This window comes from Trichosurus vulpecula, chromosome 6, assembly GCF_011100635.1.
Source record: "Trichosurus vulpecula isolate mTriVul1 chromosome 6, mTriVul1.pri, whole genome shotgun sequence".
Taxonomy (NCBI): domain Eukaryota; kingdom Metazoa; phylum Chordata; class Mammalia; order Diprotodontia; family Phalangeridae; genus Trichosurus; species Trichosurus vulpecula.
In genome coordinates, this window is record NC_050578.1 from 2,175,579 (window position 1) to 2,187,720 (window position 12,142).

The 12,142-nt window shown below is 43.7% G+C and overlaps 1 protein-coding gene across 1 annotated transcript in view; it reads right to left on the reverse strand.

The window, feature by feature from the left end:
- Positions 1–4,758: 4,758 nt before the first annotated feature.
- The window catches only part of MTMR7 (myotubularin related protein 7), a 59,547-nt gene continuing 52,163 nt past the window's right edge, over positions 4,759–12,142 (reverse strand). Inside the window, exon 13 of the mRNA XM_036765448.1 lies at positions 4,759–5,561. Within this exon, the coding sequence (XP_036621343.1) occupies positions 5,196–5,561 (366 nt within the window). The 3' untranslated portion in view covers positions 4,759–5,195. The remainder of the gene's footprint in view (positions 5,562–12,142) is intronic.

Sequence of the window (12,142 nt, forward strand, 5' to 3'; positions counted from 1 at the left end):
GAACTGAATGCATCTGTTACATTCTGTCATTACAAACCCTAGCATACCGAACTGTTCCTTCTTGTGGTAGAAGTCGGGCATCTTCATAAGTGTGACGTGCAGTGAGGCTCAGGGCTGGCAAAGAGACGGTCAGGCCCAAGCCCTTGTCATCCAGGCCTCGAAGGAGCTCAGCATCATGCCCCAAGAATCAGGGCCACAGGCCTGCGGTCAGCTCTCGACAGCAAGAGGGGTTATCCTTGTGCTTGCCCCCGGAGGGCAGGACTAGCACCAGTGGTGAGCGATGCCAAGAAGCCAGTTGAGGCTTGGCATGCCATCCCAAAGGGAATGGGCTAGAGGAAATCCTGTACAGGGGCAGGGTGGACCTTTGGCCTCTGAAGTCTCAATTCTGAGATTCCTCCTTTAGCTGAGCTTCCAAAGGTAGGCAGAGAAAACCTGGGTGGAGGTCACTGGCATTGTCCCCAGTGGTCACGAACGAGCCTGCTGTGTTGGATCAGGACTTTGAGGTTGGGTTACAGTGGGCAGGTCTCCCCTAAGCCTCTGGAGGTGCTGATTGACCGTGGTTTTGTAATTGTACACCCTTTAGCAATAGCAGGGGCCGTGTGAAGGGACCAAACACCCAATGAAGTCTGAATGCTCCAGCTGCCCCAGCTTCCCTGGGAGGGGTGAATTCCTTTTCTGTGCGTTGTTATTCAGTGTCCTAGTTTCTGTATCTTGGTTCTCGCCACCAAAATTCAATGTTAAGTTAGACTTCTTGATATCCTGTGGGTGGAAGTAGGCCAGAGGTTTCTGGCCACTGTTCTGCATGCTTATAAATAAATCGTGGAAGGTACCGGTTGAACAAGGTGGCTCAGGTTAGGGATGTCAGTAAATAGTCCCTGTACCCCTCTCACCCCACTAGAGCAGATCTGTACTGGGATTAAAAGTACGTTGTGTGCAATTCTGTTACCTTTTTCGGATTAAAACTAGAAGGGTTAGGGAAGCATTTCTGGGTAAGGAGCCAGAGAAGCTGGCCATCCTGCTTTGTCTGGTGCCCTTGGAGCTCTCCAGAGGGGACCCCTTAGTCTTCCAGAGGAGAAGTGCCAGGCTGGTCCAAGGTTAATGAGTCCCGGGATGCTTCCTTCAGGCTTGGGTCTCAGGGGGAACAGGATGACTTCTATAGGAGGGTTTGGGGAATAGGAAGATTTCCTAAGCATAAAGGGGACTCCTTGAGTGTCCACCCTACATGAATCCCATGCCCAGCCCTGCTTTAGGGCATGTACTTGGAGCAGAGGGCTGTGATGGCAGTCTCTTCTGCCCATCCATCAGGGCTGTTTGGAAAGTCAAATGAGACGATCCAAATACAAGCAATCATGTCTCTGTCTCCGTTGGCCAGCTTGGGCTTTGTGCATGTTTCCTTCTCACCAGTGAAGTTCTGAGAATTAGGGGGAAATTCTACATTCAAGGAGGACGCTCTTTTGAGGAATACTTTTCTAGGCCCCAGTCCATTCCTTGTCCCCTTCCTTCCGTCACACAAGACTGACTCATCATGGCTTTTCTGGCATGAAGAATCGGGCTTCCTGACTGAAAGTGAGGCCGAGACACCTTTTCAGTCCCTTCAACTGAATGGCTGCACTCACCAGTCCCGTCCTTATGGGGCCTCATGAAAATCGTTGGCGTCACTGAGGCTGCTTCTCTGGAGCCTTGAGCTGTTGACACTGCAGTTTCTGGTCCCTACCTGGCTTTTTGGCTTTTATCGTGGAAAATCAGTCTGAAGTCTATGACGGAGGCAGATGGTGCAACCTTGCTGAGAAGCTCTCAAAGAGCCAGTTTTGGGAGTGAGCGAAATCTCTGTTACCGGGTTCAGAGCGAATGCACTAAGAGTGGACCTGGCTGGTCTGATTCCTGACGATGAGAGAGAATCCAGACTGCTGGAGGTGGGAAGAACAGCCACCTCCCTCAGAAAAGGTGGTCTGTGACCTGCCAAGAATGATAAAGCATCCCCCAGGGGTGAAGAAGGAAGCTTTATGTTGGCCAAAGCTTTGAACGCTTCCATTTAAAAGACAACTTGGATCTTAAGGATTTATTGTAGGGAGTCCTTTTTTATCAGCACAGTGTACATACTACATACATGACAAGACAAACATTTAAGTTAACCAGAATTCCATCCACTTTAACCTTCGGGAACCACTCAGAGGCTTATGTTAATGTGGCTTACTGTGAACAGAATACATCTGTCTGTAAATAGTCTTGTGATTCCTGATCCAGCTCTCAGCACAAGCATTGTTAATGCCCTATATATCGTCTTTATCCCTCTCCAGCTTTCCGTGTTGACTTTACAAAGGCAGCCCTCACTGTCTGTTTACTTCTCTTTTTGAAGATTCATTTTATACAGAAGTCAGAAATAGTGAAATATATTTTTAAGATTCAATTTTAAACAGGTACACCCAAATGAAACCAAACAGTAGGTCACTCACTAGCTGTCCAATTTATACTCTACCAGTCATTTAAAAGTCTACAATTCACATTTTTCTCTGTAGACAACTTTCAAATGATCTATAAAATATGGTAACAACATAAGAAAACAGGAAAAACTACATCTTAAAAATAGGCCATTTATGTTCAGTATGACTGTCAGGTTGGCGTTGGTCAATCCAGGCTTCCAAAGCCAGTGTCTGAAATTGGCAGTCAGTCTCAGAAAGGCTAACCTGATTCTGGGATGGAGCACAGAGGAGCACGTAACCAGCTAGACCTGGGCATCATCAGTGACACTTCAGCTTTGTGCAAACAGACCAGAGAGCAACTAAAAAGACTGAAAACATTCCGTAAGGAAAAGCTGGAGGAATCAGCATTGCTTAGCCTGAAGGAGGGAGTGGTTTAGGCCATGAAGTACAGTAATGTCTCTGTTAGCCCAAAGAAAGCATTCCAGTGCCAAACTGTGTTACACGAGGTAGAAAGAATATGGGAATGTCATCCCAGATGTCACAAAAAACAAAACTAAAGTGGGGTCTGATGTGCTGAACTGCACAGCATGCATCCAGAAACCCTGAGGCAGAATGGGGAAGGGCCCCTCCCCTTCTCCCCACTGGCCTCCATTCCCAAAGGTAAGCTTCCCTGCTATGTGTAAGCACCTTCTCTGACCCAGAGACTCAGTGAGAGCCCAGATCCCATCCCTTACAAGACTCAGGCTTAGCTAAATAGTCTTGAGACCCACCACAGCATGACTTTATGGCTACCTTGCCCCCAAATTTCTTCCCACCTGCTTGTTTATACCAAGAATTCTTGGAACAAAAGAACAGGCTCTCGTTAAAGTTCCAGTCATGTGCACTACACTTAATTCATAGTCCAGCAACATCAGTGAGTGTCAAAGCTGTGGTTTTTGTTTTTTTTTCTCTCGATATGGAGGAGTCAGGGAGGTGAAGTACCTGGCATGAAGGTAAGCCCTGCTCACTTTCAGCTGAGCATCCGATGAAGCAGAGCATTGCCACTGAGGTGTACTCACGTGACTGATGGGGTGAAGTGAGGTTTGTTCTTGGTTCAAAGAAGCTTTCAGAGTTTGTGGTTAAGAATCGTTATAAGTGGAGGAAGTAGGATTACGAGGCTGCCAGTGAGGTTTCTCTCCACCATAAAGGCCATACAAAAAAAGATGAGGGGATTAGGGGAGTGGCTTTAATTTCAATGTGCCTGTTGAGTAAGAAGGGATTGCTTTACACCAAGGGGAACGGCCTTCTCTAGCCACGCTTTAAATGCATTCAAAACAGCACTGACCCCTACTCTCTACCTCTGGGACTGGAAGTGTCACATTTCCCTCATCTGTAACTTGAGGGGACTGGACTCGGTTATCTCTCATGATCCCAGGCTGGGTTTTAGGTAGCCAGGAGGTAAGACCAGGATATCTTCAAAACCAAGGGTCCCTTTCAGGTACCAGCTACATTGGAAGTGTCTTTGTTGAGCTCCCTTAACACATCCTACAACGCCACATGGGATTGTGACTACGAACCTGGACAGATGCCCATCAGCATCCAACTCCACCTCGCCAAGAGAACTCCCCATCTTTCACATGAAGTCCGTAGCCTGGAAGTCACCCTGGACTCCCTTCTCCTCACCCGCTCACATCCGATCAGCTGAAATCACCGCTCCTTACCCTCTCCTCCCAGCACTGCCTCCTGATTTGTTTTCCTGCTTTCTGTCTCTCTCCCTTTCAGTTTTCCACACAGCTGCCAGAAATCTTCCCAAAGCACCAGCATCTCCTGCTTGTAATCCCTACTGCCCCAGGATAAAATGAATACGGATTCTTCCTCCACCTAGAGTTTAAATGTTCTCCCCGAGCTGGTTCTAGCCCGCCTCTCCTGCCTTGTGTCACATCAGCCTAATAAACCTGATATCCCATCTGCCTCTGCAGCTTCCTAAACTCATTTCCTATTCCTGGAATGCATTCGCTCTTCATCTTTGTTCAAGACTCAGTTCTGGTGCCTCCTCTGGGAAGCCTTGCTGGATCCCCCTGCTTGTTGGGGCTCTCTTTCTGCTCCAATAATCTAGTATTTGCTCACTTGCTTATGGACTCCTTCCCCCTAGGAGAGCCTTGAAGGCAGCCCTAGTGCCTTGAAACCAGTAGGCACTTAATGTTTGCTGAATTAACTCATGTTCCCAGGCCTCTCCTTCCTTCTCTCCCTTCACTCCACCCTCCCTCCCCCCAAATCCTTTGTGCCTAAGGACTTGGATTTTTCTCCACCAGGACTTGTCTCTGGGGAATGTTCAAAGGGTTGTTTGTGTGTGTGTGTGTGTGTGTGTGTGTGTGTGTGTGTATTTTAAGTCAATGACTATCCTCATTGTTTCTCAGACTTGTTCTCAAGGATTTTAAAAGAAAGAGGTTTAAGTGTTATGTGACCTAGAATTTAAATATCAAGCTTGAAAAGAAAATTACTGTGGGCATTTTCTCCTTTGAATCCCAGTTCCAGAAGTACTATGCTTTCTGTTTATGAATTCCTTACTCTACTTCGATTTTCCTATGATACCTAGAAGGGGGGAGGAAAGCTTCTGCCATTTGAAAAGGCCAAAGGCGACTCGCGATGCCCAAATCTCCCTAAGGACTGACAGCCCTTGGCCAGGAGACCCCATTTCCCACCCCACTTGGTCATTCCATTTTGGATCGCACGGCTCCCCTCTCGGGGGAGACATCTCCTGGTCCCGGCAGTCCTGAGGTGCGGCGGCGGCGGGGCTCATGCGGTGAGGAACACCGCCTCGTCGGGATCGGGGTCCTTGCCACTGTCCTCGCTGGGCAAGCACTCGCCCCCGCTCGGGGAGCGGCAGCTCAGGTCCTCCACCCCGGACTCCTGGTCGCTGTTGGCCGACAGATCGGGATCGGAGCTCTTTAAATTCTCCTGCGTGAGGATCAGGGCAGAATCCTCGTCTCCTTGGGAAGGGCTCCGGGAGGGCGACGACTTCGGATGCCCGCTGGGATCCGCAGCGGGATTCCCCACGCCGGGGGTCTGGGCAGACAGCCCTGGACGTCTGCCGGGCGGCGCGCTGGGCTCTCTCTTCACCGGCGCGTCGCTGAGCGCAATCTTGCGGATTTTTTCCAGTCTCTACAAAGAAAAATGTTTCCATTGGTTTGGGGTGACGGGCATTTTCTCTGTCTTTTCATTCTATTCAACCATCACGTTGCTAGCTCTGTGAAAGAATATTGCATTTATGGACTAGAACTGCCTGGGTTTCGACTGTCACTCCACAACCGTCCAGCCCCGACCTGAAGACCTCTGAGGTCTCCCAAGTGACAATCGTGAGCGTGCCCATTCCACCTGGCAGCCGCACTCATTGGTTGTCCTCCCTCCAGAAAGAACATGTTGTGGAAAATATTATACTATTTTATATCATTTCTAATTTCTACCAGACCCAGAGCCTGATTTAATGAGTAACTGGATGAAGATCCAGGACCTGGGCTTCTTTGTTCTCTCTAAAAGTTTGCTCAGGCAATACCCTTACCTCTGTCAACAAGGCCGGATCATTAAGGACATTACCCTAACCCCAAGAGAGATTACCTTGCTTAATATTCTACAGGTATATACTATGTTATGGAATGTAATGAGACACAGAGACGCTGGGCTGTAGTCTCAACTGACTTTTGTTGACGTCCTTTACAACTCTATTCCATTAAGGAAAATCCTCTTCTTGTATCATGGTTAAACATACATGGGGGTCATAAAAAATGAGGTCATACAGGCTTGCTAGCTCTGCTAAAATAACGTATATAAGTTTTCTCATTGCTTTGTTCAGGCAGCCAGAGTTTATACTCTGACTCCTTGTACGTACAAGTAAGCTAGCTCCGCTATGCTTTAAGGGAAAATAATAAACAACATGGATTTTTCTATCACCTAGCTCTGTTGTTTCCTTCAACCAAATTTTCAGGTTTAACAGTTATGGTGCCGTGACTGTCGGATGGAAATGATGGAAACGGGACGATGCAGCCCAACCTTGCCAACGCTTTTGGGCGCCATAGGATTAACTTTTCCTGGAATTTTGGCCTTGACAAGGTGGGGGTAAGTTGTCTCTCTTCCCAGCTTCCAAAAAGAACTCCCACAAAATTGGTTGAAGTCCAAAAATTCCCTTTACGCTAGCTCTGGGGGCAGGGATCAAATCAGTGGTAAAACACAGATCTGCAAGCAAACACACATAGATCCCCTGGAAACATTGATTGATCTAGAAAATTAACTATGGATCAGGCAGGAACTAGAATTAGAAGTCCAACCGTTCCTCCACTCCCTCCCTTCCTTCCCTTGGAGGCTCTGGTCCTGGGGAGAAAAACTGCACTTTGCTTTTTCCCTCCCCTTCTGCCTCCCAGGAAGGGCTCTGATCCTGAGGGAGGTAACTGTTCTGCTACCATTGCCTCCTCTCTCTCTTCCCTCCCTGCCCCTTTCCCCCTTCCCTTAAGGGCTCTGTTTTTGCCTTCTGCCCTATTCCTGCTTCCTTCCCTTGAAGGCTCTGATTATGGGGAGGATAAATGCATTTTATCCTTACTCCTCGCCTTCCTTTACCTGTCCTAGTCCTCCTCCATCTCCCCTTTCCCCCTTCCTAAGGGATAGGATATGGAGAGTCAGAAAAATCAGGAATGCCAAGGCTTCCCCAAAGACCATAGGGGTGCTAATAGCTAACTCATGAAAGCTTCTAATTCTCTGTTGTTTGAACTCTGAGCTCAGTCTGTATTTGTTCTGTATTTGTTTTGTTAATTGTCTGTTAACTGTCTGTGTGAGAGCGTGTGCTGTGAAATGTCTATACCGGGTAAAATCTGAAAGGCAGGTAGCCAGAGAATTCTAAGACTGCAGTTAGGGAAACAGAGACTCTATTTCCTTTTCAATGTTTGGCCTGGCCAGCCGAACTTGAAGAAAAAAATAGAGCTGAAACATTTTAGCATATTCTGGGATTGATTATTCATTAAAAGTTTGGAAATTGGTTAGTTGGATTTTGGGACAGAACTCCCAAGACTGTAAAATCCCTCCAGGAGCTCACTGGTGCTAAAACACCCTCCCAATGCTGATCACTTAGGTGAAGTTTACCTGAGTTACAATTATTGAGATCTTTCACCATTGTCCTGTCTCTGACCGAGCCAGAGCTGCAGTAAAAGTTAGAGCAGCTAAAACAAACTCCTCTTCCCAGATCAGATTAGGGGAAGAGAATGCAGGAGAACTGTAGGGAAAACTTAAATCACCCTTCCCCACCTGGTGAAAAGGAGGAGAAGGACAGAAATTCACACACTGACAGTATTCTGACAGTCCTGTGCCCCTGGGTACCTTTGTAGCCCATCCTTTTTGGCAAAGCTTGGAAATATCACCCAGGTCCTATGCATTCTGCCCACTCTGTCCCCAGCAGCTGCAAACTGCCCTAGGCTCAGTAACTTCTGCAGTTGTGGGGGAAGGGCGAGGTAGATGGATTTGGACTTTCTGCCTCCCAGAATTGTCACCACTGGAATACTAGCTTCTGCTCTAGGTAACTTCACACTTCTTGTTCCAATTGCAAAACTGTATTTTAATCTCTGTTTGACTTGTTTCCTGAGTTTTAAAGGGAAAATAATAATGATGGTTGTTATGGGATCAAAATGGTAATGATTGTAAAATGCGTAACATGAAGTCTGGTATATGATAGATACAACATTATTATTATCTCTCTCTGATTTAATGTAATTGTTAACTTTTGAAGTGGTTTTTAAATACCAGAAGTAATAAGCTGAGTAATTTCTATATGTGGAAATCTGGAAATGCAGTAGATGTCATCTGAAAATTATTGTTTCTGTATTTCTAAACTTGCATTGTGTTCCCCAAATTCTCTTAGATTGTGGAATTTGAGAAGACCATTGTGTGGTAAGAAATGATATTAGAGCAATTTTAAGCTGATTTTGATATATGTGAATTGGGTATTCAAAGGGATGTGATAAAATTTGGAACTGTTATATGTGGTTATAACAAGTAAATAATTAATAATACTGATATTTAACCACGAGAACAGACTTTCTGTGTGAAAAAGTTTTCTATTATGAGAATATATCTGGTGATTTAAAGTTATAGTTTCAAATGATGAGATGAAAGATTCTCTGTGCAAGGAGATTTAGAAATGTGTTCACCTAAATTGATAAATGGGTTGTTTCAAGTTTTAAAATGCATAATTATGTTTAGGGCACTGGTACATTTCTAAATTGTGTAATTTGACAAACAGATGTATCAGCAATATTGAAAAATGTGGTAATCTTTTACAATGCAGAGAGTATTGGGCCTTAGAAATTAAAATGTTACCACTAGTGATTAAAATAATTCCTCTTATAATCTGGATGTTGTTAGATTAAGAATTGTAGTTAATTAAGAAATTGAGGTTATTAACTGAAACAAGAACTTTTGAAACCATCTAGTCATGAATTCTTATCAATCTTGTGTGGTTTTCTGTGTAGAGGAATTCTTATGGGAAAAGCTTTTTTAAAGTCCTGGTAAACCTTATTATTGTGATAAGGCTAATTAATTGGGTATGTAATTATAGAAACTAAGTGTCCTCCACATTATAACACTTTTTGACTAAGGAACTTGTAATATCTAGGAATTCTGGGCAATATTTGAGAATGAGGACATTTGGCACCAACTTAGTTAATGAATTTCAGCATTTAAGGGTTAATTTGCTTTAAGAAAAATACTTTTGGAAAATGTTCTGTAAAATCTTTTTGTATAATTTTAGAAGGTCTGCTGAATTTCCACCTGTAAGCCAATTGGTTGCAGTTCAAACCTATTGTGAGTTCTCGGAGTTTCTGGGTGAGAACCTTATTAGAATTAATAGAATCTATAGAAGCCTTGGGAGGGAGGTTGAAGGCCATTCAATGTCTTATTCAAGGTTTCTTTTTGAGTAAGGAGGTTGGAAACGACAGTCTGAATTCCTTACTCCTCCCTGCCCTTAGTTTAGATAAGAAGATTCACCTTAGCCCACCTGTCAGAAGGGAAGGAAAGGGGAGGAGCAACAATTACTGGGATTTGAGTTTTTACTGAAAGAACAGTAGGGGTCAGAAGCCTAAAAAAAACCTGGCTTTTTAAAGTCAGCAAAAGTGATGCATTTTTAGGATAAGATTGGATTTCGAGGAGGATGTGGGTCTTAAGGATACAGTTCTTATTAGTGAAGCTTGCCTTCTGATGGAAAAGAACCCACCCTCAGGGGCAGATGAGATGGCAGATCTCTCTAATAAGTGTTCCTTTTTTTTAGAATGAGTTATCACGAAAAACAAATCCCCCTCTTTTTTTGTGTGTCTTTGTGTGTTTAAGAAGCTGGAATGGGATTCCAGTATACACAGTTACGACAATGAAAGTACTAACTTATGAGTTGTTTTGTCTTATGGCTGAAATGAAGGCTGAGTAATGGGTTTGAAAGATTTGGAAAGGTAAATAAAAGGTTGAGGGAAAATAGGAAAGGCAGATAAGGAAGTTTGGGGACAAATGGAAGTTAGCTAAGCCTCTCCTGTCCGGAGAGAATACTAGTTTCAAATGATTTAAGCTGAGAATGTGAGAAAGTATTTTAGAAGACAGAAAAGTTATGCAGCTTGATTTGATTTGATAATTATTAGCTCAATGAAATTTGGGACAGTCCTATCTAAAGGATATTTATTTGCTATTTAAGATTTTATGGGACTACAATTTAATATTGTTTTAAGCTCTGATTACAGGTATAGGTCACGTGAAGCCAGTACTGGTATGACAGGCATTACAGACTGAGAATTCTTAAAGGTGGATGTCTGTGCTTGGGAGAAAAGTCTTGAAGACGACCTTGGACACAACCCCACCTGGTTACTCCTACGCCCTGCTTTCAGCATCTAATGGCTATATGATTGGCTAACAGATATGACTGGTACCTGGAATCAAACAGAGCTAAGGAAGTTCTTTCCTTCTGTTAAGATATATGAAATTGTCCCTCGTTTCTTTCATAGCAAATTTATATTATCAGGAAGTTTTGTAAGCACAATGCTAAATCTATTAGGTAATAGATGGATATTGGAATATCTCTGAGTTATTATAATAGGATACAGGAATGAATAGCTTACAATTTTAACCTATGTTCATGACCAAATAAAGATTAGAAGGATACAGAGATAACATCCTCCAGAAGGAGGAAATGATTAGACAAAGTAATAAGGCAAAGATGTAATGTGATAGAATGTCTAATTAAATAGGATAGCAAATTTTGAGGAAAAGGCAATAGGATCAAATTGATTCCTCTAAGAATTATATACAGATGTGTATGATTGGCTCCAAAATTTATCAGTCATGGAAATTCAAGCTAATAAGTGTGTTTAGGTAGTAAGATCTTAAATGTGGATTTTTGTACAAGGAAATTGTATAAGATAGTGGTACAGGTGAAATTGTATCTCCTTTATTAAGGTATCTGTCTGATGATTTTAAAAGGAAGATGAATTCAATTTATGGTTGGACCTTTATATTTTAAAGGACTCTTATACCAGGTCCAAAATTTAGGTAAGGTTAGAAACAGTAGATGATGTATGAACTGAAAAACTCTGAAGTAAAAAAAAAGGGAGAACCAAATTTAAGTGATTAAGTTATATTGAGTTAGAATTGTCTGAGGATTTCTAGATCTTAACCAGAGAAGCAGAACTCTCTTTTACTATCTACGAACCAGATAACTACAATCAGGCACCTGAAACTTTATTGTAATTGTTTAAACTCAGCCCTGTGTGGCTGGGATACCGAACCATTTATTGTATTTGTTTGAACTTAGCCCTTCGTGGCTGGGACCTATGGTGTGCTGTTTTTCTCTCAATTATCAAATTACATGTGTTCTGGGAGCTCCTGTCGGATCTGACTACTTCTACAGCTGCCAACTTGTGGATATGGACTCCTTGATCCTTCTGTCACATCTGCCCCTGATCCCGAGTGGACATCTGAGCCCATAGGAGACCTTGCCCTCCGGTTTCAAAGAGCCTGAAGGGGACAGCATCGGACGCAGGCAACCTTCCCAAGAGCCCGGACCAGAACCTGAACGAAGGACTGCTCTTTCCCTTTCTGAGTCCGTTGCGTTCCCAAGACTGTTTACTTGTACCTTTGGTGTCTTTAGCTTATTTTACTCAGGTGCTCTGGTTTCCCCATTATGCTCCCTACTGATCCCCCTTGCAACTTGCTCCCCCTGCTTGTTTACAAGTAGTTTATAATTACTGTGCATCTCTGGGGATGTCCAAACACAGAAAGAGAAAAAAAAAAAACCTGAATCCACCCAGATAAGGATTTTTAGAACCTTCACCCCTGAGGAAGATAGAGGTTTTTCCATACCTTAATTGGTCTTCAGGTGAAGCTTTCAGCTTACCTTTGACCAAAAGGAGGAAATGTGGAAAATATTATACTATTTTATATCATTTCTAATTTCTACCAGACCCAGAGCCTCCTTTAATGAGTAGCTGAATGAAGTTCCAGGACCTGGACTTCTTTGTTCTCTCTAAAAGTTTGCTCAGGAAATACCCTTACCTCTGTCAACAAGCCCAGATTAGACTGACCTAAGGACATTACCCTAACCCTGAGAGAGATTACCTTGCTTAATATTCTACAGGTATACACTATGTTATGGAATGTAATGAGACACAGAGACGCTGGGCTGTAGTTTCAACTGACTTTTGTCAATATCCTTTACAACTCTATTCCAT